This window comes from Sarcophilus harrisii, chromosome 1 (assembly GCF_902635505.1).
Source record: "Sarcophilus harrisii chromosome 1, mSarHar1.11, whole genome shotgun sequence".
NCBI lineage: Eukaryota > Metazoa > Chordata > Mammalia > Dasyuromorphia > Dasyuridae > Sarcophilus > Sarcophilus harrisii.
Genome location: NC_045426.1, coordinates 529103885 through 529130854, shown reverse-complemented (window position 1 = coordinate 529130854; position 26970 = coordinate 529103885). Strand labels below are relative to the sequence as shown.

Sequence of the window (26970 nt, the reverse complement as noted above, 5' to 3'; positions counted from 1 at the left end):
GACTGGTCAAATCCTCCCAGGACAAGCTCCTGGATCCTGGACAGGACCTGATCTAACTAGGTCTAAGGAGAATCTACTCTTAGGAAGTAAGCCACTGTCTTTAAAGCCCCTCTGTTAGAATCTAGGGGAGTCCAGTTTATAAAGGAAAAAACCAACCAGATTAGTCTAGAAAATGAGGGATTCTTTTGTATGAATTGTTGGAAGTGTCTGAGTGTCACAATCAAACCATGTTCTCAACAAAAGGAGCTGAAGACCTAGCCTACATCTTCATTTGAAGTTCATCTCCTCATTAATTATTTACCAATTACGATTGATTTTTGCCTACTGGGGCACCTCCTTTTTCAATGTTAGCAATAGAAACCACTGATCACTGACTTATTATCAGCTAACCTAATTAATAAATTGATTATTAATTACCCAGAAACTCTGTCTCTCAGGCTTTTCATTCATTTCAATTAATTTGATTTTTAAAAGGAACAAAGAAAACCAAATTACCAAGATAAAAATGAAAGGGGTGAATTCATTTTTTTTTTTCTCTTTTTTTTTAGTTCAAGTTTTCTTCCCTAAAATAACTAATATGAAAATGCTTTACATGACTGCATATGTATAACCTATTATCAGATTTCTAACATGTCAGGGAAATGGGAAGAAGGGAGAAAGAGATTAAAGTTAGAACTTAAAGCTTTAAAAAAAAAAAAACCTAACAAATATTAAAAATTGTTTTTACATGTATTTAGGGGGGGATTTTTTTAAAGTAAAGTGAAAATAAATTTAGGTAACTACAAAACATCACAAATAATTTTTTGAATTATCAAATTTAAACAAGAGTATATAATATTAGACATGAATTAAAACACTGATATGTCATGAATTAATCCAATAATGGGCAGATCCTAACAAACTCATTTGTTTCAGAGCTTACAACAGCCACATTCCCCTCCCCACTCAGTATCTAACTTTCTGAATTTACACACTAAGTTGCTACAACAGTTTAATCCTGAAACCCCTCCCTTAGGACCTGGATCTCCTTACCTTGAAACACCCATCTATCATGCCAGCTCAGTTCTCTCACTGGTTAATTATTTTGGCCTCTATTTTGGAGTGGAGTACAAAGCATCAACTTTCATTTTTCTCCCAGCTATGCAGCATCAACACACTTCCCTATAAGTCTACCATCCCATACTTTTCAGTTCCCCTTAGTGTAATATCTTCCACTATTAAAATGTAAGTTCCACAAGGATAGGAAATGTCTTTAACTAACCCCAGCACTTAATCCCAATTCCTGGAATGCTAGTGACAGGAAAGGAAAGGAAACAAAAGCATTAAATGTCTACTATATGCAAGGCACTTTGCGAGGGGCTTTTCATGTATTATCTCAAACTATTTATAAACATAATAAAGGTTTATTACCTTGCTACTTATCTAAGCAAAAGTTTGTATGAGTCACATAATAGACTAAAAATAGAACTAGACTTTATAATTACATTAAGACAAGATTCAACCTTATAAATGAAACTTTGAATAATGGAATTTGCCAGGTCTTCTTCCCTCCTGTGGACACTGACTCCTTTTATATCATAAAATCATCTTAACCAAATATAATAACCCTATACATTGCTAATCCATGTTACATTTAAAAATATTTTCTCCACTTAATAGTACTTTATTTTTATTTTCCCGTTACAGGTAAAGAGTTTCCAACATTCGCTTTTATAAGATTTTGAATTCCAAATATTTTTCTATCCTTTCCACTCTTGTTCATCCCCAAGACAGTAAACAAGTTATAGCTTATACATGCACAATTACATAAAACATATTTCCATCTTAGATATGATGTAAAAGAAGAATCAGAAAAAAAGAGCTAAACCATAAAAAAGAAAAAACAAAAAAAGTAGACATAGTATGTTTCAATCTGCATTCTGACTCTACATAGTTTTTCCTCTGGATATAGATAGCATTTTCTATCAAGAATTTTTTTTGCATTGTCTTCGATCACCATATTGCTAAAAAGAACTAAGTGTGTCACAACTGATCATCATAAAATCTTGTTATTGTGTACAATGTTCTGGTTCTGCTCAATTCACTTACATCAGTTCAAGTAAGGCTTTCCAGGTTTATTTGAAATCCACCTGCTCACCATTTCTTATAACACAATAGTATTCCATCACATTCATATACCCTAACTTGTTCAGCCATTCCCCCACTGATGGATATCCCCTCAATTTCCAATTGTTTGCCACTATAAAAAGAACTACTACAAATATTTTTGTTCATGTGGGCCTTTTTCCATTTTTTTTTTTTTTTTATGATTTCCTTGGGATGCAGACCTAGTAGTAGTAAGATATGCAGTTTTACAGCATAGTTCCAAATTGCTTTTCAGAATGGTTGAATCAGTTCACAACTTCTCCAACAATACATGTGTTCCAATTTTTCCACATTTCCTCTAACATTTATCATTTTTCTTTTCCATCATATTAGCTAATCTGACAGGTATAAGGGCACCTCAGAGTTGTTTTAATTTGCATTTCTCTAATCAACAGTGAATTGGAATATTTCTTCATATCTGTAGATAACTTTAATGTCTTCATCTGAAAACTGTCTATTCAAATCCTTTAACATTTATTACTGGGTAATGATTTCTACTTTTATGATTGGGATTCAATTCTCTACATATTTTAGAAATAAAACCTTTATCAAAAACACTGGCTATAAAAATTGTTTGCCAACTTTCTGCTTGCCTTCTAATCTTTGTTGTATTGTCTTTCCTTGTGCATAAACTTTTTAAGTTAATATAATAAAAATTATCCATTTCACATTTCCTAATATTCTATTCCTTAGTGATAACCTTTTACCGTCTCCATAGATCTGACAAGTAAGCTATTCCTTGCTCTTCAAATATTTTTATGTTTAAATCATATATTCATTTTGAATATATCTTGGTATATGGTATGAGATGTTGGTTTATGCTTACTGTCTACCATACTATTTTCTAGCTTTCCCAACAGTTTTTGTCAAACAGTAGCTATAATCTTAGGTTTTATCAAACGGTAGATTACTCTAGTCATGTACTAGTATCAAACAGCTTTGATGATTGTGTCTTTATAATATAGTTTTAGATTTGGTATGGCTGGGCTGGGCTATCTTCCTTTGCATTTTTTCCCCCATTAATTCCCTTGATAAAATAACTTATTTTTAATTTACTGCACAGTTCTTTCCTGAAGCAAACATAAAATTCCTACCTTATTTTGTAATGAGTTTTCATGTGTTCCTTGAGTTGTGAAGAACTCTCAAACTCTTTCTTGCAAGATTTACAAGCATAAATTCGGTTCCCAACTAATTCTTGCCGGTGTTCTTCCATGTGTATTGACAATTGGCTCTGAAGAGTAAATTCATCCCCACATTCAGAACAGATAAGATTCTATAAAATTAAAAATAAAAATTTGTCAATAACCAAGATAAAGTTTTAAAAACTTATCTATATAAATGATTTAGCTTTGTTAAATCATATAATTTTGATTAAATTACCTCAGAATGAATTTATTACTTTGATTCAAATTAATTCAATACCAACTTTGCTGCTTAATACTTGTTTGATCACAGGCAAGTCACTTAATCTCTCTCTGATTCAGTTTTCACCAAAAGGAAGAATTTAGATAAGCTGATTACAGGTGTTTTCCATCTAGAATTTGTTCAATCCATATGTACTAAGTATCTACTTTGATCAAGACACTGTTAAGCATACATAATAATATAGTGATGAATAATAATAACAATAACTGACACGTACAATACATTAAACTTTACAAAATGCTTAAGATGCATTTCATTTAATCTCACCGAATAACATATAGTCACAGCTATGCAACTCTGGTTTACCCAGAACAAATTATTGAAAGAATGAGCAAACACACAAATAACAAAAACAAAAAGATAAGGGGTTATTGTGGTGTCATGGATATCCAAGCACAAATCTGAAAAAAAAAATAACTAAAATAGGGGCAGTAGGTGGCGCAGTGGGTAAAGCACCAGCCCTGAAGTCAGGAGAACCTAAATTCAACTCTGACCTCAGACACTCAACACTTCCTAGCTGTGTGACCCTGGGCAAATCACTTAATCCCAATAGCCTCAGCAAAAAAAAAAAAAAAAAAAAAAAGAATATCCAAAACATCTATAAGCAAAGCTTCAAAAATGACACAGCTTGCACATAAAATTGGAATTAGTAGAACACAGGAATTTAAAAACATTACAAGTGAAATGAAAGCAAAAAGGGAAATATCTGCAAAAGAAATGGACTACGGAGGAGAGTAGTTTGGAAATGAAAATTAATAGTTTAACACAAAAAGGTATAAAATCTTACCCAAGTAAAATATAAAATGCTCTAAAAATTAGGATAGACAAAACAGAAGGTAATGAATCCATGACTCTTTAGAAAATTTTAAATAAAGTCAAAAGATGTAGAAGACCAAATGTACTTGAAACAAGTAATCTTATAACAAAGTGTTAACTCAGTGGAATTGAGGTAATGATTCTCTAGTTTACATGTACTTAGTACTTAGTATAGTTCTGCAAGTTGACACCTACAAGATTGACACCTATGATGATGTACTTAAGAGTATATAAGAGCTAAGAGATCTGGGAGGGAAGACAGACTTGGAAATAGAGAAGACTGAAGAAGGACTGGAAGCCGGAGCTCAAGCTCTTGAGACTCAGACACATACTCAAGAGCAGAGTCAAGCTTAGACTAAAAGACAAAGACCCTTATATTGGTTGTCCTGTCTCCTTCAGTATTCCAGTCTGCGCCAGCAGCATCAATAGTCAATCAGTCAGTTAGTCAGTCAGTCAGATCTGCACATCTCAATCTCTCCTTAGGTCTGACTCTGACCTTTTAAATACTCTATTACAATTAAATCAATTTATCATACCGTGTATAAGCCAATCATTATATCACTGGGGAACCAATTATCTCATCAATTCCACTGAGTTAACATCTTGTTGTAGGATTAAATCAATTATACTGAGCTTTAAGTATACTTTTTCAGAGTTCCTGCCCTCTACAAAAAGACTAGGGGGAAAAAAAGATATTAGGTATTTCATATTGGAACTGACTCACTTGGAAAACAAATCTAATTTAAGAATCACTGAACTAACTAAAAGACATGACCGCCCCCCCCAAAAAAAACCCCAACAAGAATTCAAATTTAAAGAAATCATAAATAAAAACTAAATCCACTAGATACTGAGGACAATCTATAAATAAAAGAAACCCCAAAATAAAAACTCTTAATAGTGACACTAAAAATCTGAAGTTAGGAAGTCAAAGAAAAAACATAGCAAGTAGAAAGAAAAGAAAATTACAAATACTGAAGAGCCACAGTCATAATCACATAAGATTCATCAGATACAAATGTAAAGGAGAGTATATGATATGATACTCCATATGATTAAAGACAAAGGCTTATAACCAAGATAAATTTACCCAGAAACTTTGTATAATCTAACAGGAAAAAATGAATTTTATGAAATAGAAAACTTTTCTAAGCATTCCTGATGAAAAGAAAACAACTGAGAAATACAAACTCTGAAATACAAACACAAGGTTACAGAGAAATATAAAAAGGGGTGTGTGTGTGTGTGTGTGTGTATGTATATATATAAATGTAAATGTGCAATTAGAAAAGTCTTTAAATGGATGAAGTATTTGCATTCTAATAGAGGGTAAGCTTGAAGAGAAAGGCAGATAGAAATATCTGTTAAGAAGCAAAATTTCATGATAGGTCAGAGGAGGAGTCAAATAAGAAAAGAGACTTAGGAAAACTTTTTTTTCTCAAGTTTTGATGATATTAAAAAGAGGAAAGGAAGGGAAAGGACATAGTAAATTAAAAAAGAATTGGAAATGTGGAGTTATATAAATAGGCAAAACCAGAAATGTATATGTGTGTGTGAGAGAGAGAGTGTGTGTATATAGTGTATAGGAATGAGGAAGGGGTAAGGGAAGCATTTAACACTTGAAACTCACTTTAATCTGAACTGGCAAAAAGATAAATACAGAGGGAAAACTTTGGTGTAGAAATGCATTCAATTCATGAGGGAAACCATGAAGAAAAAGGAGGAATGAAAAGGAATTATCGAGAGAGTAGACCTAGGGAGAGATTAGTTATAAGTAAACAAACCTCAAAGGAAGAATAGTGATGAATGGATTTAAAGAAAAAAAGAGTAAAAAACACTTATGATTTCTATTTAGTGATAGGGAGAAAAGAGGGGCAAGGGAATAAAAGCAGTCTGCATTAAGCAGAGAGGACTGCTGCTGACAACACTCCTCTTTCATACTGCTCTCATATGTAAAAAAAGGATGAAAATGTATTAAGAGAATAAGATGGAGGGAAATATAAAATATAAAAAGCTTCATGCAAACAAAACCAATGTTTAGATTAGAAGAGAATGGGTTAAATGAGGAGGCGAAATCCCTTCAATAAAGCTATCTAATAAAGGTTTCATTTCTAAAATATAGGAACTAATTTAAATATGTTAGTGTAAAAGGCATTTTCAAAAGTGGTCAAGAAATATAATGTATAGAAATATGGAGAAGTACAAATTAAAGCAACACTGAGGTTACACTTCACACCCTAAATTACACTAGCAAAGTTATCCTCTATTCAAGTCCCTCAACAAAACAGGAAAATGAGTAATACTAGAGAGGTTGTGGATGAACGGGAAAATTGATGCATTCTTGGTTCAGCCTTGCTGAAAAGCAATTTGGAACTACGTCCAAAAAGCTATTCAACTCTGAATACCCTCTGACCCCACAATACCACTGCAAGGCCTATACCTCAAAGAGATCAAAGAAAGGGGAAAATTCTTTATGTACTAAAATATTTATAAAAGTTCTCTGTATGGTGGAAAACTGTAGAGGGTCGCAGATAGTGGGGGAATTGAGTGAGGTATAAGACCCTTCAGCCCAGAGGAAACCTGCTAAAAATATCTGCTTTGGCTCCCCATTTTCCCTATGACATTTCTCACCTCCTTCCCTGAGAAGTCAGGGAGGACATGACCACCTATGTTCTACTTGAAGTAAGGTGATACTTACAGCAGGGTGTTTACTCAGTATTATTGATGAGATAATGGTTCTCTAATTCACATATACTTAGTGAGATATAATGACGTAATCACTCTAGCTGGCATATATTTAGTGTGATATAATGATGTAATCAGACTGAGGTATTTAAGGGCTGAGAGGACTGGAGATGAGAGCTCCATCTCAGATTCAGACTCTGACTCAGAGACACAGAGGAGACACAGAGGAGACATCCAACTTCAGAGAAATCTGGGAAGACTGTAGGGGTTAATACAGAGTAAGAATAGTAAAACCAAGAGAATAATTTAGATTGTAACATCAATATTATTTTTTAAAAAAAAAAGGAACTTTTTTTTAAGGCTTAAAAAAAAATTGATCAATGCAAGCATCAGTCAAAGATCAAAGAGGAAGTATCTAATTCCTGCCAGAGAGGTAACAGACAAATATGTAGGAAAATACATTTTTAAACATGACCAATATGAGAATTAGTTTTTTTTTATTTCACTTATTTGTTACAAGGGTTTTTTTTTTTTCCTGTCTCCCCACTCCCAGGAATGGAACAGAAGGGAAAAAGCAAAACAAAACAAAATTTTCCCTTAAAGCAAGGCTGAAAATCTCAACCACCATGGAGAGTAGAAGACAATGTATAATGACTTGCATTTTGTTTAGGATATATGCATTTCTGTCCCAATTGAATGACTTCTTTTATATTTTTGCTTGTAGGCTAATCTCCCTTCTAAAGGTCAAAGGGAAGGACCTCAAGAGACACTTGGACTCCGAGAGCTAGAGAAAAATTAAATCCTTCTCAAGAAAATATAAATCATGTATTAAATGAAAAGAATAATAATCTAAGAGATTAGACTCTTGTCCAGGGCAGGAGGCAGTTACAAGATACAAGGACAAAAAAGAACAGCAATATCCCAAGAGCTTAAAAAACAGAATTGAGGCTCTTCCTCAACACCTACTTATCACCCAAAGAAAGATTCAGTATAATCACAGAAGCCATTACTTAAGAAATCTTCCAGTAAGGACCACAAGATAAGAAGAGTTTAGTAGCTGATCATTCACTGGTCAGATATAATGAGTGAACTATTAATTAATTTCATAAGAGCCATAAAAAGGTCAGTCACCTTCCAAGGACATATATCTAAAATATTATAGAAAACCTCCCAAGACTTATGGAAACAGCTGTCTATTCAACGTTTCTGGTTATTTACTTAGGCCAAGTGATAATGCTAGAAGGAACCCAAAAAGTTCTGCCAAATATTAAGAGTTTCATGTAATAAACTAAAGCTAGCAGGGTGGTCAGGCTGTTATTTTTCTTGCTCATTGAAGTAAGAGATACAAAAAGCAAAAATAATTATTTGTAAAGTATATAAAGAGATCAAACCCTTCAACTCAAATGCTTATATATGTATACACACATAACTTAGATAAAAAGAACTTCCAGCCAACATGAATGTCTAAAGGATGAAGGTATCCTGCTAAACTCCCATAAGTTTAATATAGGAAAACACTCTATATTATTAAAGAATAATGATCAAGAAATCTAATGAGAAAGCACAACACGTGACTTCTTCTAAACTAGAATCTAAGATTAACAGGAGTGCAAGGGAAATTTTAAAAAGGGATATCAACAAAGCCAGAATTATGTATCACACAACCAAAAACTGATCAGAGACATATATGGCCTGCAAGGTTTTGTGTTCAATGGCAAAAAGACAAGATGGCTATCCTGAGAAAAACTCCAATTTCGTGATCTTGAAAGCGCTCAGGAGCAGCTGAAGGAAGAAATAGGTTATACTACTTAGACTAATGACATTCCAAATAAGGGTGAAAACCTTAACATTTGGTCTTCATTGCTAAAAAAAGATCTTGAAGATCCAGTGTTCTGAATCTCAAAAACCCAAAAGGTTTTTCATACCAAGTGGAAGATAATTCAAGATCTATTATAATCTAAAAGGCAAGTTCAAGATGAGATGTCTAATCCACCAAAAATGAAAAGGAGGATGGGGTGAGGGAAGGATCCTGGACCTAGCATAAAGCCACAATTCAGACAATATATAAATCACAGAAAATGTTAAGAGTATTACAAGTAATTATAAATCTAAAGACAGTCAAAAAGAAGGTGCAAGTAAATTTAACTCTGTAAAAATTACAAACAAGGAATACTTTCCTTTTCAATTAAAAAAAATGACTTCCTACAAGGACTACGTAAGATAGAGATAAAAGAGATAAGAAGTTGAAAGATATTGAATAACAGAATAGAAAGTAATAAACCTTATCCCCAATAAATACTCCCTGAAAAATAGAATAAACCAAACATAAATCATGATACAGAATGAAATAACTGAACAAGATCGAAAGATTGAACAAAAAGAAACCAGATACACACAGATTTTTCCTTTAGAATAACAGGTCAACTGTAGAGGAGGAAGGAATTTATGACCAAAGAACTAGAGATCATTATTGATTACAAAATGGAAAACTTTGATTATATCAAATTGAAAAGTTTTTGTACAAACAAAACTAATGCAGACAAGATTAGAAGGGAAGCAATAAACTGGGAAAACATTTTTACATCAAAGGTTCTGATAAAGGTCTCATTTCCAAAATATACAATTGACTCTATAAGAAATCAAGCCATTCTCCAATTGAAAAATGGTCAAAGGATATGAACAGACAATTCTCTCTCTCTCTTTTTTTTTTTTTAAATAGCCTTTTATTTACAGGTTATATGCATGGGTAACTTTACAGCATTAACAATTGCCAAACCTCTTGTTCCAATTTTTCACCTCTTACCCCCACCCCCACCCCTCTCCCCTAGATGGCAGGATGACCAGTAGATGTTAAATACATTAAAATATAAATTAGATACACAATAAGTATACATGACCAAAACATTATTTTGCTGTACAAAAAGAATCAGACTTTGAAATATTGTACAATTAGCTTGTGAAGGAAATCAAAAATGCAGGTGGGCATAAATATAGGGATTAGGAATTCAATGTAATGGTTTTTAGTCATCTCCCAGAGTTCTTTCTCTGAGCGTAGCTGGTTCAGTTCATTACTGCTCCATTAGAAATGATTTGGTTGATCTCGTTGCTGAGGATGGCCAGGTCCATCAGAATTGGTCATCATATAGTATTGTTGTTGAAGTATATAATGATCTCCTGGTCCTGCTCATTTCACTCAGCATCAGTTCGTGTAAGTCTCTCCAGGCCTTTCTGAAATCATCCTGTTGGTCATTTCTTACAGAACAGTAATATTCCATAATATTCATATACCACAATTTATTCAGCCATTCTCCAACTGATGGACATCCATTTAGTTTCCAGTTTCTAGCCACTACAAAAAGGGCTGCCACAAACATTTTGGCACATACAGGTCCCTTTCCCTTCTTTATAATCTCTTTGGAATATAAGCCCAGTAGTAACACTGCTGGATCAAAGGGTATGCACAGTTTGATAACTTTTTGAGCATAGTTCCAAACTACTCTCCAAAATGGTTGGATTCGTTCACAACTCCACCAACAATGCATCAATGTCCCAGTTTTCCCACATCCCCTCCAACAACCATCATTATTTTTTCCTGTCATCTTAGCCAATCGAACAGACAATTCTCAAACGAAGAAATTGAAACTATTTCTAGCCATATGAAAAGATGCTCCAAGTCATTATTAATCAGAGAAATGCAAATTAAGATAACTCTGAGATACTCAGATCTGTCAGATTGGCTAGAACGACAGGGAAAGATAATGCGGAATGTTGGAGGAGATGTGGGAAAACAGGGACACTGATACATTGTTGGTGGAATTGTGAATACATCCAAGCCATTCTGGAGAGCAATTTGGAACTATGCTCAAAAAGTTATCAAACTGCGCATACCCTTTGATCCAGCAGTGTTACTACTGGGCTTATATCACAAAGAGATCTTAAAGAAGGAAAAGGGACCTGTATGTACAAGAATGTTTGTGGCAGCCCTCTCTGTAGTAGCTAAAAACTGGAAATGGAATGGGTGTCCATCAATTGGAGAATGGCTGAATAAATTGTGGTATATGAATGTTATGGAATATTATTTTAAAAACCTACTCATATTGTAATTCCCCCACTAAGCTTCTTTAGGAATTCAGTCCACCTTATGACATCAAGGGTTCATTAGGAGCTAGCTATGCATAAATGGCTTCGTTCCTTTTAATGGCATCTTCCTCCTAGTTAATTGTGAGTTCTACTATGGAACATAGCTCAGATCTCTGTTCATGTTAATTAATTGTTTAAAACCCCATATAGATTTAGCTTACTATTAATATGATACAATCTTTGCCTCTTGATTTGGAGAAGATCTAAGTTTACAAATTGTTTTGAGATACCTCATGATACCAACCCAGTCTCATACTCCAAAATTCTAACAATGGGAAAAAATGCTCTAAAAAATTACTGAGTAGAATGCACCTCATACCTCATATCTATCAGAAATGACAATTGCTGGAAGGGATATGGGAATAAGGAAATAAGAGTAAGGGAAAAATAGGGACACTAATGAACTGCCATTGGTCCCATCATTCAAGAAAACAATTTAGAACTATGCCCAAAGGGCAATGAAACTGTATAACCTTTGACTCAGAAACAGAACTTCTAGGTATCTTTCTCCAAAAAAGATCAAAGAAAAAAGAAAAAATCTATGAGTACAAAAGATATTTATAGCAGTCCTTTTTGTGGTGGCAAAGAATTTGGAAATCAAGGAGATATTCATCAACTTGGGATTTGCTGAACAAGCTGTGGTGTATGATTGTTGATGGAGTACTATTATGCTATAAGAAATGACAAAGTGGATCATTTCAATAAAACATGTTAAGAACTATATGAACTAACATAAAATGATCCAAGATAACTCCAAAGGACTCATAATGAAAAAAAGCTATCCACTTTCAGAAAACTGATGAACTCTGACTGCAAACTTTGGTATAAATTTCTGACTTTATTTTTCTTAATTAAGAAAAAAAAGGCTAATAAGGAAATATGTTTTGCATGATTTCACATGTATAATGAATTGATGTTTTATTTGCCTCCTCAATAGGTGTGGGAAGGATTAGAAGGGAAAGAATTTACAACTCAAAATGTTAAAATAAATTGAAAAGTTAAAAAAAAAAGTGTACAATAGGAGACAGATGGGAAAGATTGGGAGATGGGGGAAGCGGTAGAGTAGAGCACCTTACTCTAAAGATGGAAGTTCCACTAATGAAAGTTTTTTGAATAAAGACATAATTGATCCATGAGGGAAGATGAAGTTTTTATGGTGGATGAGGCCCAGGGGATTTTGGTGCTATAAAAGACCTGGAAGTAAGGGAAGTTGGAACCACTGGGGGTCAATTGGCTCTCGGAGAAGTGGTAAAACTTGGACACGAGGAGTTGTTTTTTAGGCAAATGTAAAAAAAAAAAAAAATTAAAGAGAGAATATGGAACAGTGTGGCCTGTAAAATCAGAAAGTGGTAGGGAAGGGGACCTACCATGGGGCATTGTCCTCTCCTATATCTACAATAATTTGCAAATTATTTTTGGAAACAAAGCACAGTGGAAAAGGAGAATCTATAACTATTCCTATAAGGCATGGCAGAAAAAGACCTAAAGGGGAAAACCTAGAATGGATACCTTGGAAGCTTTGAAAATATGAAAAATATAGATAAGCTAAAGAAACCATTATAGGAGTTATGAATCAGAGAAAAGAGTATCTAGAGTAAGCAGAAATATTAATAATAAAGAGTAAAAAAAGCTTTTATGGAAGGGGGAAAGGGAAGGAGAGAAAGGTAAACTATCAAGAAGGAATTCGGAGTAAAGGGAAGGAAGAAAGTTAGTGGGATTATGAAAAACTTATTTAAAAAACTTAATGGGACATAATGCTGTTTACACAAAATAGAAAACTTTAAACTGAAAAGTTTCTAAACAGACAACACTAATGTACATAGAATAAGAGAAGTAGTCAAAAGAGAATTTCTCTGATAAAGACTTGGGATCCAAGATAAATGTACAGTGAACAAATATATATATATATATATACATATACAGATATACATAATGACTAATAGCTGTAGAGGACCAGAATTTTGGAGAAGCATACTTGAAACAAGGTGTTAATTCAGTGGAATTGATGAGAAATGATGGTTCTCTAGTTTCACATATATACTCAGTACTTAGTATGATGATGTAATGGTTCTCTAGTTCACATATATACTCAGTACTTAGTATGATGATGTAATGGTTCTCTAGTTCACATATATTCAGTATGCAGTAAGGATGTAATTGTACTATGATATATAAGAGCTGAGAAGGATTGGAAATGAGACATTCTATTTTTGACCATCCTCCTACTGGCTTCTCCTGCCTCCAGCACTAAGATCAAGACTAGGCCAGAATAAAGACTCTAGACTCTATTTCTGACCATTCTCATGATATCTATTCTGCTGAGATCAAGGTCCATGTGAAGGACCTCCAGAAAGCTAGCCCAAATATTATAAATAACCATTCCTTAATAGATAAATGGTCAAAGGATATAAACAGTTCTTAAAAGAATTGCATAGTATTCACATTCCTATGAAAAGAGGAAAAAAAACTACTGTAAGGCACTATTAATAAGAGAAATATGAAAGTCAAAACAACTCTGAAATTTTACCTTAGCATAACCTGCTAATTGGCAAAATGACAAAACAAAACAAGACAAAAAAAAGGTCAATATTGGAGAGGTTGTAGAAAGATAAAACATTACCAATACATTGTACATTGTAGGTGAACTGGTAAAATGGTAAATTACATTTTGAAAAGTAAGTTAGAATTAGGCAAATAAACTGATTAAAATGTTCATACCCTTTGAAATTACTGAGTTTATACTCCCCCACCCTCCCGCCTGGAAGCCATTGCTACAAAAAATATCCTTATATATGCCAAAATATTTATAGCAGCTCTTCTTATATTAGTCAAAAATTATAAATAGATGCCTAATCAATTAAGAATAGTTATATAATGTTACATGAACATAATATTATGCATTATAAGAAATTATGTGTAAATGGTCAAAGGATAGAACAGAATTATCAGATGAAGAAATAAAAGCCACTTGTAGGCATATAAAAATGCTATGAATCATTATGGATAAGAAAAATGCAAATTAAAACAACTCTAAGATACCACACCTCACACTTATTCAGATTGGCTAAGATGAAAGCAAAAGATAATGATAAATGTTGGCAGGGATGTGGGAAAAGTGGGAAACTAATGCATTACTGTTGGAGTGGAGAACTGATCCAGCCATTCTGGAGAGAAATTTGAAACTATACTCAACAGGCTATAAAACTGTACATACTTTTTGTTCCAGCAGGGTTACTATTTAGTCTGTATCCCAAAGAGATCAAAAAAGAGGGAAATATGCCAGTTCTTTTTGGGGTGGCAAGAAATTAAGGGAATTTCCATCATTTGGGGAATAGTTAAGTTATGATTTATGAATATAATGGAATACAGTTCTATAAGTATTATTATAGAAAGAACAGAATACTGTTCTATGAACAAGCTGATTTCAGAAAAGTTTGGAAAGACTTACATGAACATTTATCCAAGAGAACACTACAGAGTGGCAGCAAGACTGTGTGATAATCAATTATGATAGGCATGGCTCTTCTAAGCAATGCGGAGATTCAACAAGGTTCCAACAGACTTAATTTGGAAAATGTCATCCCCATCCAGAGAGAAAACAATGTAATCTGAATGAGGAGCAATCTATTCTATTTTCTTTGTTTTTATTTTTTGTTTTCCTTTTTAAAAAGAAATAATTTGTTCATGGGATCTTCTATTGTACTCTATAAATAACTGGTCAATATTTTAATTAAATATTGTTGAAATAAAATAAAACAAAGCAAATGATTTTTAAAAAACCCACATAGGCCATGTCTAAAGATATATGTATATTCTTCTGAAACATTAATCTATTACTTCTTGGTCATTAAGTTCTTCACCAATGTTTTGGAATTGAGGTTGGTCACTGCATGGAACAGTTTTGGAGTCTTTAAAGAATTTTTTTTCTATTAAAGCTTTTTATTTTCAAAACATATGCATAGATAATTTTCAACATTCAGCATTGCAAAAGCCTGTGTTCCAAATTTTTTCCCTCCCTTTCCTCCCCTAGATAACAATTAATCCAATATATGTTAAACATGTGCAATTCTTCTATATTATTTCCACAATCACCACTCTGTACCAAAAAAGCCAGATTGAATGAAGTGAATCATGAAAACTATCTCACAAGATGGAGACAGTGTTCTAAGAACTGAATGAAGGTCGGCTGTGCCCCAGCCCCAAGTTTTTCTCCAGAGGTCCCATGGTTTGCAAAGAATGGACCATATAGTCCTTTTCTTTGTGAGACTAAGTTAAGGCCACCTTGGCATTAAAATTCCCATATAAGATAATTTGGTAATCCTAAAGATGTGGATGGGTTAGAAGTTTTCCCTCATTTATGATTTAAGAATGTGAGGTCATTTGTCCTGACTAATCAGGGCAAAGGTCCAGTCTATAGGGAGTGTTAGCCCAAACCCCTATATAATCCTGATCTGTTAACTGTGCCTCACCTCTCCTTATCTGACCGCTTGTTGGGAGGGAGATGCCCTTTCTTGTAAGATCATAATAAAATTCTTTTCTGCTTTTACCTTGAGAAATCTCCTTGATTTATTTGAACTGGTGATCTTATCCCACACAAGATCAAAAAGGAAAAAAAAATTGAGAAAGAAAACAACAAAAAAATAAAACTACTATGTTGGGATCCACACTCAATCCCCACAGTCCTCTCTCTCTGGGTGCAGATGGCTCTCAAAGCATTCTATTTTCCTAATGGTTTTTCCCTTTTGTTCTAATTTTTCTTTCCTAACATGACTAATATGAACATTTGTTAAAAATGATTTTATATGTATAACCCTATCAGATTGTTTTCTGTCTCGAAGGGGGCCCAATTTAGAACTCAAAATCTTACAAAAACAAACATTGAAAACTAACTTTACACACACCTGGGAAAAAATACAATACTATTAAAATGAAGCTATAAAAAGAAATTATGTAATGAATACACAGACTCATGGAAGGACTAGATGAACTGACAGAGAGTGAGGTAGGCAAAGTGAAGAAAACAATATACAAAAAGTAACTGCAATTGTTAGTGGAAAAGCAACACTTTTTTAAAAATCCAGGATAAATATAACAAAATTATATACATCACATGTGACTCATGAAAAGAAATGAGAAGATACCACCAACCTACCTAAGGGAGGTAGGAGAGTTCACAAATGTTACATATCACACATATTTCTGTATGTTTTTCAATATTCAATCAATTATGCTTACTTTTTTTTCTTTTTTAAAAAAATACTATGAGATAGCTTTCTTGGAAGGGAAAAATAGGAGTATGTGTAACACTATGATATAAAAAACAAAAATATCAATAAAACTTTATTTAAAAAAAAAAGTTCCTGCTCTCAAGAAGATTAGTTTGGGGGGAGGCAGGCGAGGAGGGGCATGTAAACAACTATGTAAAAAAAAAAAAAAAAAAAAAAAAAAGATATACCATGGATAAATTGGAGATAATTTGGTAGAAGTAACTTGCCAGGACTTTTCTTTTAGAAGCCTGACTACCATATTTTAATAAATCATAACTGAAAATATATAATAAAGCAGAGGACAGAGGACAAAAAGAATCCTCCAATCACATTCTGAAAGAACACTAAAAAGTAAAATCCCAATAATGTCATATCCAAAACCCATAGCTCCCTCAAAGGAAAAACCAGGACAAGCATCCAGAAAAGAAGCAATTCAAGTACCAATGAGATATAGTCCAAAACACTTAAGACCAAGATGTTTCTACCAACACCAAGAATAACTTATGTCCTGAAAAGCTACATATAATTTTACAAGGGAAAAATAGATTTTAATGGAATAAAGTTCTTTCAGGCATTCCTAATGAAATCAGCAGAGGTGAGTAGAAATTTTAAAATACAAACACAAGGAACAGAAGAAACCTAGAAAGGCAAATTTACTTCAGGAACTAGAAGGTGCTCTATAATGAACTAGGACTAACACTAATACAGAGAGAAGATATGTCCCTTCAGAGTTAAATTAGAAAAACAGAGAAGTTAGAGACTAACCCATTGTCTTGTAAGGGTTTTAAGAGGAGAAGGAAAAGGAAGGATTAAAAAAAATTCCATTAGTTTATATACGAGGAGGAAGAAGGGAATAGAAGCTACTAAATTTCATAATCTGAATACATAAAAAGAAAAATATACAAACATAGAAAAAGAGATGGAAAAGAGGACATCAAATGACTCTCATTCTTATCTGAAACAGGTAAAAGTCAGGTTAAATACATACAAATATTTGGAGTAAAAATACATCCAACTCAATAAGTAAAAATGGAAGAACAGAGGATACTTAAGAGGGTAAAGGAATAGCTCTATAGGTAAGACAATTTTTGTGATGTAAGGAGGAAAGTGTGAAAGGAGAATGGGAGAAAAAGCAAAGAATTAATATCTAAGAGAGTGCCAAAGACTGTCTTTTAGAGAACGAGGGAATGATGGATAAATTATAGAATATATAAAGAAATCTTAGTACACTAATGGAAAAATGAAAGTTAAGATTTCAGAGAAATTTGGATAATGTGAACTGACAGAATGAAATAAATAGAACTAGAAGAGCAATGAATACAAGGATAGTTACATTGTAAATAAAAACAATTTTTAAAGACTTCTTTAAGAATTCTGATCCATGCAATAATCAACATTTCTTCAGAAAATCTAAGATGTAAAATGTTACTCCACTTCTGATAGAAAAGTGATGGACACAAAGTGAAGAAAGAAATAAATTTTGGGATATGGTCACTATCAGATTTGCTTTGTTTGACTATGGATAGAAAGAAAAAATAGATGAGTATTATGGGAAACATTACAAGTTTGGCTCAAATACATGACAGTGTTATGATGGGGACATGTAATTTTCCAATTATCTTTTGGAACTAAAAGGAGAGAAGATAACTTCTTGACATGTTTTAGCAGTAATTTCATCCTCCAAAATATGGAGGAAATAAGAAGGAGAAATTCTATTCTAGAGCTGACTCTCACAAAAAAAAGCTAGGAGTTGTTGGGATGGCAATACAACCAGTATCTTAAGAGAACGTAACCATATCCTCTTAGAGTTTATGGTAGAAACAGAAATGAAATCCAAGCATAGCGTGACATGTAGTCTAGATCTGGAGAAAACAGATTTCAAAAGATCCCTTGAGCTCAAATTTGATAGAGGGGAAATATAAATGGGATAGGAGACTGCTCAAAATCAAAATTCTAAAGACAAAAAGGAAACCATTCCAAAGAGGAGGTACAATGAGATGTTTGAATGTTGTTATTCAATCATTTTCAATCATGTTCAACTCTCCCTGACCCATTTGGTTTTCCTTGGCAAAGGTCAACTGGATTGGTTTGCTATTTCTTTTTCCAGTTCATTTGAGAGATAAGGAAACGGAGGTGAATAGGGTACAGGGTTAAGTGATTTGCCCAAGGTGTCACAGCTAGTAAGTATCTGAGGTCAGATTTCAATTTAGGAAGATAAGTCTTCTAGATCTCAATCTCAGAACACTATCTGATGCAACACTAGTTGCCCCATGATGCATGAACAGATCAACATAAATCCATACAGAAATCATCAACAAACTTAAGAATTTTTTTAAAAGAAATGTATAGAAGATAAAAGCAAGATTTTAATGTAAGACCATACAATGCATAATTCTATAGTGTTATTAGTGCAAAAACTCAAAATGACCTGAGGTTGATAAGAGAAGTAAGGACAAAAAAAAAAAAAAAAAAAAAGATGGCTTTTGTTTAGACAGAGCCATTTAATCCACCATTCGCTATTTTCTCAGCCAAGGAGAATGACTTTTGTACTGGTAATATTAGAATAAAAATTCTGACAAAGGATTGATAACCAAGATCAAGAAATAATAAGCAAGGACTTAGTAACCCTAAATGAAATCAAGTTACTTCTTAGCCCAGATATGAACTATCCTTTCTTATTCTTACAGTGAACTAGCAATTGTGATTGATGATGGTAATAATGAAAATGAGGGCAGAAAATGAGGGAAACAACTTAAGATTGAAGAAGAGTAAAATGACCCTGTCCCAAATATTAAAAAAAAAAAAAAAAAAAAAAAGTAGAGAACAGAATCTTCAAATTCTAGGACAGTAAGCTTTACTTTGATTCCTAAGCTGATCACCAAGATTGTTGATAAATACTGAGATTTTAAAAAGAGGGAATGAACATGATTCCATCAAGAACATGTCAAGCTACACTTCTTTTTCTTCTTTTGACAGACAAGATTATTAAATTGCTAAAAGAGATGAATGCTGTTAATATAATTTACCTTGATTTTGGCAACATTTTTGATAAAGTATCTCAAAATTTTTGAGGAAAAGATGGGAGATGAGAACTACTTTATTAGACTTCTAATTGGTCTCCTGCTCAAGTCTCTCACAACTATATTCATTAACTGGCCAAAATGATTTTTTTAGAGTAGTTCCACTCTTCCTCTTCAATAAACCCAAAAGCTTCCTACTATCTCTAGGATCAAATATAACAATCTTTGTATATCCTTTAAAGCACTTTACAATTTGATTTCACTCTATCTTTCTAGTTTTCTTAGACTTCCTATACTCTCTTCTCTACATTTAAGGTATAGGGACCAATTTACTGCTCCTTATATGTGACATTTCATATTTTATCTGTCTCTTGGCACTGGCTGAAATCTTTTTCTGGAATTCTTTTTCCTCGCTTGTACCTTTTATAATTCCTCATTTCCTTAAAAACTCAGTTCAACAACACCTACAGAAAGCTATTCCCAGTACCCCAGATGCTAATGTTTAGATTTTCAGATTTACCTTTCAGATTACCTTCACCTACTCTGTATATATTCTTATGGATCCAAATGCTACAACTTCCTCCTTTGGGATATCTGGCTTTTTGAAATACTTCCTGTACTTATCACAGTTCCTAACACATAGTAAGTGTTTAATAAATATTTACTGACTAATTGATGAATCAGATGATTTCAATTTTCTAGATGGGCAGATTCAAAGAATAGTTGTTAGTGATTTCATGTCAATTCTGAAGAAAGTGTACAGTGGAGTAACTCAGAGTTCTCATAAGCTCTGTACTGTTGCCCATTTTTATCAATAACCTAGATAAAAGTATAGGTGGCATGTGATGACCACATATTTTAAAATCAGCTGGAGTCAGGAATTCAGGTTAAGGGAAAATCTTCAATCTTTATTCTCAGTAGAGGTGAAGAAGGATCTGAGGTGAAGGGGGATTAGCAATGTGAACAGCTGCAACAAGATGCCAGCCAGCAGTCTCTTTCCGCTTCTCTCTGCCCCTCTGCCTCCACCCACCAAAACCGTCATTTCCTATACAACACACATCAGGACTTGCACAAAGAGTGGGCAAGGCCATTCTTTCTCCAAGCATATATATTAATAGAGTATGGTCCAATTACTATTTAGCCTCACATGCTTGGGGCCTCAGGTCATCAACTCGAGCTTCAGCCCATTACAGTGGCAGTATGCTCATCAGATCTTTAAATAACATAACAATGTGAAAAATAATACTATGATGACAGACTAAAACACTGGGTTGAATCAAAATAAGAGGAAATTCAATAGGGATAAACCTAAGTCTTTACACTTCTGTCTAAAAATCAACTTCATCAGTATAAAATGAGAAAGATACTATTAAAGATCAGTCCATCTGAAAAATTCTGCAAGTTTTAATGAACTGCAAGCTCATGGGCTGATGTGGCCGCACCATATGGGAGAAATAGCTTTAAAGAACAAGAAGATGAGAATCTCATTGTATTCTGTTCTATTTACACTTCATCTTGAGAACCACATTCTCCTGTGAGGGACAAAAGTTAAAGAAAAATATTAACAAATGAGAAATATCCAGAAGAGTGTAGGCAGGAAGGTAAAGTAACCTTAAATCAACATACTATGAGAAGAGACTGAAGACATGAAATCTGTTCATTATCTGGAGAAGAGAAGATTAAGAAATAATAACTGCAATCAAGTTAAGGCTGTCATGTGGGAGAAAAAGTTGATTTCTATTTGGTCTCAGAGACCAAAACCAAGATCAGTGAATAAAATTCTTTTTTTTTTTCATAATTATAACTTTTTATTGACAGAACCCATGCCTGGGTAATTTTTTACAGCATTATCCCTTGCACTCACTTCTGTTCCAATTTTTTCCCCCTCCCTCCCTCCACCCCCTCCCCCAGATGGCAAGCAGTCCTATACATGTTAAATATGTCATAATATATCCTAGATACAATATATGTGTACAGAAACGAACAGTCCTCTTGTTGCACAGGGAGAATTGGATTCAGAAGGTAAAAATAACCCAGGAAGAAAAACAAAAATGCAAACAGTTTACATTCATTTCCCAGTGTTCTTTCTTTGGGTGTAGCTGCTTCTATCCATCATTGAGCAATTGAAACTGATTTAGATCTCTTTATAGAAGAAATCCACTTCCTTCACAATACATCCTCATACAGTATCGTTGTTAAAGCATATAATGATCTCCTGGTTCTGCTCATTTCACTTAGCATCAGTTCATGTAAGTCTCTCCAAGCCTCTCTGTATTCATCCTGCTGGTCATTTCTTACAGAACAATAATATTCCATAATATTCATATACCACAATTTACCCAACCCATTCTCCAACTGATAGGCATCCACTCATTTTCCAATTTCTAGCCACTACAAACAGGGCTGCCACAAACATTTTGGCACATACAGGTCCCTTTCCCTTCTTTAGTATCTCTTTGGGGTATAAGCCCAGTAGTAGCACTGCTGGATCAAAGGGTATGCACAGTTTGATAACTTTTTTGAGCATAGTTCCAGATTGCTCTCCAGAATGGCTGGATGTATTCACAATTCCACCAACAATGTGTTAGTGTCCCTGTTTTCCCACATCCCCTCCAACATTCCATATTATCTTTCCCTGTCATTCTAGCCAATCTGACAGGTGTGTAGTGGTATCTCGGAGTTGTCTTAATTTGCATTTCTCTGATTAATAATGACTTGGAGCATCTTTTCATATGGCTAGAAATAGTTTCAATTTCTTCATCTGAGAATTGTCTGTTCATATCCTTTGACCATTTATCAATTGGAGAATGGCTTGATTTCTTATACATTAGAGTCAATTTTCTATATATTTTGGAAATGAGGCCTTTATCAGAACTTTTGGCTGTAATAATGTTTTCCCAGTTTATTGCTTCCCTTCTAATCTTCTCTGCATTAGTTTTGTTTGTACAAAAACTTTTCAATTTGATATAATCAAAGTTTTCTATTTTGTAATCAATAATGATCTCTAGTTCTTCTTTGGTCATAAATTCCTTCCTTTTCCACAGGTCTGAGAGGTAAACTATCCTATGCTCTTTCAATTTATTTGTAATCTCATTCTTTATGCCTAGATCATGAACCCATTTTGACCTTATCTTGGTGTATGGTGTTAAGTGTGGGTCAATGCCTAGTTTCTGCCAAACTAATTTCCAATTTTCCTGCAATTTTTGTCAAATAGTGAGTTCTTATCCCAAAAACTGGGGTCTTTGGGTTTGTCAAACACTAGATTATTGAAGTTATTGGCCGTTTTGTCCTTTGAACCTAACCTATTCCATTGATCAACTTGTCTATTTCTTAGCCAATACCAAATGGTTTTAGTAACCGCTGTTTATAATATAATTTTAGATCTGGTACAGCTAGGCCACCTTCATTTGATTTTTTTTTCATTAATTCCCTTGAAATGACCTTTTCTTTTTCCATATGAACTTTGTTGTTATTTAGTGAATAAAATTCTAAAAGACGAAATTTAGACTTGATATCAGGAAAAACTTTCTTACGTGGAATGGATGGTCTCCAGAGGTCATGACTACAAAAGAAAAGTTGGAAGACTACTAGTTGGGTATGTTATAGTGTTGTCAAACATAGGCTGGATTACATGACCAACAAGATCTCTTCCAATTTTCAAATTTTATGATATTCTTACCTTCAAGGGAAAAAAATTTCTGATCCTAAGCCTAATAATCAATTAAAGAAAAACATGAAAAGAAAGTGTCTTCAACTAGCTAATTCCTTGAGGAAAAGAAGACAGATACATTATGAACATTCCTTCCACAATACTGAATGCTAAAAATAAATCATTCTCTTTCATATTTCTATCAACAACATTATTATTTCTCTGGTCTCTCAAATTAAAGGGTCTTACATAAATTTTTTATTACTATTGTAAATCCATTTCCTACCATCGAACACATTTCCCGCCCACCCCATCATAAGAATATAGCAGACAGAATATGGGACCTGGAATCAGAGAGACATTAATTACAATTAGGCAAATTATATAATCTTTATGTCAATTTCCTCATATGAAAAATGAGGTAACTAGACTAGATGGCTTCTAAAATCACTGTCAATTATAAATCTATGATTTTATTATTCTTTTTCCATATCCTAGAATTCTCCTCTTTTCCTTTATCTTGTCACCAGACATTGAGATTATCCCACACTATAGCATATAAACTGTGTTAGAGTATAATTCAGCAACAATATTTCTGTAAGAAATAATAGGTTTCCAAAGAAATTGAAACTACTTCTAGCCATATGAAAATATGCTCCAAGTCATTATTAATCAGAGAAATGCAAATTAAGACAACTCCGAGATACCACTACACACCTGTCAGATTGGCTAGAATGACAGGGAAAGATGATGCGGAATGTTGGAGAGGATGTGAGAAAGCAGGGACACTGATACATTGTGGGTGGAATTGTGAATACATCCAACCATTCTGGAGAGCAATTTGGAACTATGCTCAAAAAGCTAGCAAACTGTGCATACCCTTTGATTCAGCAGTGTTACTACTGGGCTTATATCCCAAAGAGATTTTAAAGAATGGAAAAAGACCTGTATGTACAAGAATGTTTGTAGCAGCCCTCTTTGTAGTTAGTGGCCAGAAACTGCAAACTGAGTGGATGCCCATCACTTGGAGAATGGCTGAATAAATTGTGATATATGAATATTATGGAATACTATTTATTGTTTTGTAAGAAATGACCAACAGATTATTTCAGAAAGGCGTGAAGAGACTTGCATGAACTGATGCTGAGTGACATGAGCAGGACCAGGAGATCATTATATACTTCAACAACAATACTAATATATATATATATATATATATATATATATATATGATGATGATCAATTCTGATGAATGTGGCCATCTTCAGCAATGAGATGAACTAAATCAGTTCCAATGAAGCAGTATGAATTGAACCAGCTACACACAGTGAAAGAACTCTGGGAGATGACTATGAATCACTACATAGAATTTCCAATCCCTCTATTTTTGGCTGCCTGCATTTTTGATTTCCTTCACAGGCTAATACACTACTTAAAAGTCTGATTCTTTTTGTACCGCAAAATAACTATTTGGACAAGTATACTCAAATTGTATTTAATTTATACTTTAACATATTTAACATGGATTGTCAATCTGCCATCTGTGAGAGGGGGTGGAGGGAAGGAGGGGAAAAATTGGAATAAAATATTTGGCAATTGTCAATGCTATAAAATTACCCATGCATATAACTTGTAAATAAAAAGCTATAATAATTTTTTAAAAAAGAAGAAGTAATAGATTTGGCCAATTTTTAATAGTGTTAAACTAGGAGTTGCTTCCTTTCAGCACACACAAATGGGGTCTAGGACAAGGGTACTCAAAACAGTAGTCACTACGATGCTTCCTCTCTTACCTATGATTCACTGCAATTTCATGGAATAAGCTTTGGGATAGTGGCAGGTTAGCTCCTTAATGTTCAATGATTTATAAAAAAGCAAGCTTCAAAGAACAAACATGCCATCATTCTTAAAACTTACCAGAACATCAAATAATGTTCAGCAGAGGTTGGCATCGTGATTCAAAAGTGGATCACCTTCACATTTTTCACAATATATTAGTCCTCTTATTTCCCAAACAATACCCTACCCACTCTGTCCCCTGGCTCAATGCTAAAAAAGTGAAAAAAGGACCACAGTGGCACCTTTCCACACAAAAAAAGTATAGGGAATAGAGCCTTGAGTAAATCTACCCAGTTTCTTAAATGGCAAGTAGAAAACAGAGAAGAGTTCATTTATAAATATATCTCAAATATAAATTAGCTCTCTCCTGAGAGTTTGGGAATTCTCTTTCCTGAAAGACCTTAAAGTATACCCATCAGCAGATGTCTAATGACTAATGGCCATAAATAGGTGGTCAAACAAAGAAAGATATTAGCTTGCTAAGGAAGGCTGCTCTCAGTAATCTCAGCTTAGCTTCCTATGCCGCAGATTTAGTTTTTATATCTTTTCAAGCCTGTTAAAAGTATACAGTCAATCAGCAGCATTCTGTGGAAACAGGATAAATAACTTTTCCATGAAAATGAAAGAATAGAGAGAGATTCCTCTTTCTGAAAAATTTTGCTCCCTATATATTCTGCTCCATGACAGGGAGAGGAATCAGCAAAAGAAAAAGGAGAAGGGGGAGGTTTTCAAGGAATGTTCCATGTATCTGGCAGGGTTTGTTATTGTTATGAAAAAAGTCCCCTGTTCCAGGGCAGGAGACAAGGAAGATGACAATATATTTTGTGTGTGTGTGTGTGTGTGTGTGTGTGTGTGTGTGTGTGTGTTTGTTTTGTTTTGTTTTGTTTTATCATAGTAACTTTTTATTGACAGAATCCTTGCCTGGGTAATTTTTTTTTTACAACATTATCCCTTGCACTCACTTCTGTTCCGATTTTTCCCTGCCACCCTCCACCCCCTCCCCTAGATGGCAATCAGTCCTATATATGTTGAATATGTCCTAGTATATCCTAGATACAATGTATGTGTGCAGATCCAAACAGTTTTCTTGTTGCACAGGGAGAATTGGATTCAGAAGGTAGAAGTAACCCGGGAAGAAAAACAAAAATGCAAACAGTTTACATTCATTTCCCAGTGTTTTTTTTTTCTTTGGGTGTAGCTGCTTCTGTCCATCATTGATCAATTGAAACTGAATTAGGTCTCTTTGTCAAAGAAATCCGCTTCCATCAGATTACATCTTCATACAGTATCGTTGTTGACGTATATAATGATCTCTTGGTTCTGCTCATTTCACTTAGCATCAGTTCATGTAATTCTCTCCAAGCTTCTCTGTATTCATCCTGCTGGTCATTTCTTACAGAACAATAATATTCCATAACATTCATATACCACAATTTACCCAACCATTCTCCAATTGATGGGCAGCCACTCAGTTTCCAGCTTCTAGCCACTACAAACAGGGCTGCCACAAACATTTTGGCACATACAGGTCCCTTTCCCTTCTTTAGTATCTCCTTGGGGTATAAGCCCAGTAGAAACACTGCTGGGTCAAAGGGTATGCACAGTTTGATAACTTTTTGGGCATAATTCCATATTGCTCTCCAGAATGGTTGGATTCGTTCACAGCTCCACCAACAATGTATCAGTGTCCCAGTTTTCCCACATCCCCTCCAACATTCATCATTATTTTTTCCTGTCATCTTAGCCAATCTGACAGGTGTGTAGTGGTATCTCAGAGTTGTCTTAATTTGCATTTCTCTGATTAATAATGATTTGGAACACTCTTTCATATGAGTGGTAATGATTTTAATTTCATCATCTGAAAATTGTCTGTTCATATCCTTTGACCATTTATCAATTGGAGAATGGCTTGGTTTCTTATAAATTAGAGTCAGCTCTCTATATATTTTGGAAATGAGGCCTTTATCAGAACCTTTAACTGTGA

At 33.9% G+C, this 26970-nt stretch overlaps 1 protein-coding gene across 7 annotated transcripts in view; it reads right to left on the bottom strand.

Annotated features, from left to right (window-relative positions):
* Nucleotides 1–26970, bottom strand: part of ZNF236 (zinc finger protein 236) — a 226146-nt gene that overhangs the window by 149453 nt on the left and 49723 nt on the right. For all 7 annotated transcript variants that reach the window (XR_004230997.1, XM_031946721.1, XM_031946717.1 and 4 more), the window contains one exon: nucleotides 3240–3418. Coding sequence is in view for 6 of the 7 variants with exons in the window: in XM_031946717.1 (XP_031802577.1) it covers nucleotides 3240–3418 (179 nt within the window). In the remaining variant the exon portion in view is untranslated. The remainder of the gene's footprint in view (nucleotides 1–3239; nucleotides 3419–26970) is intronic.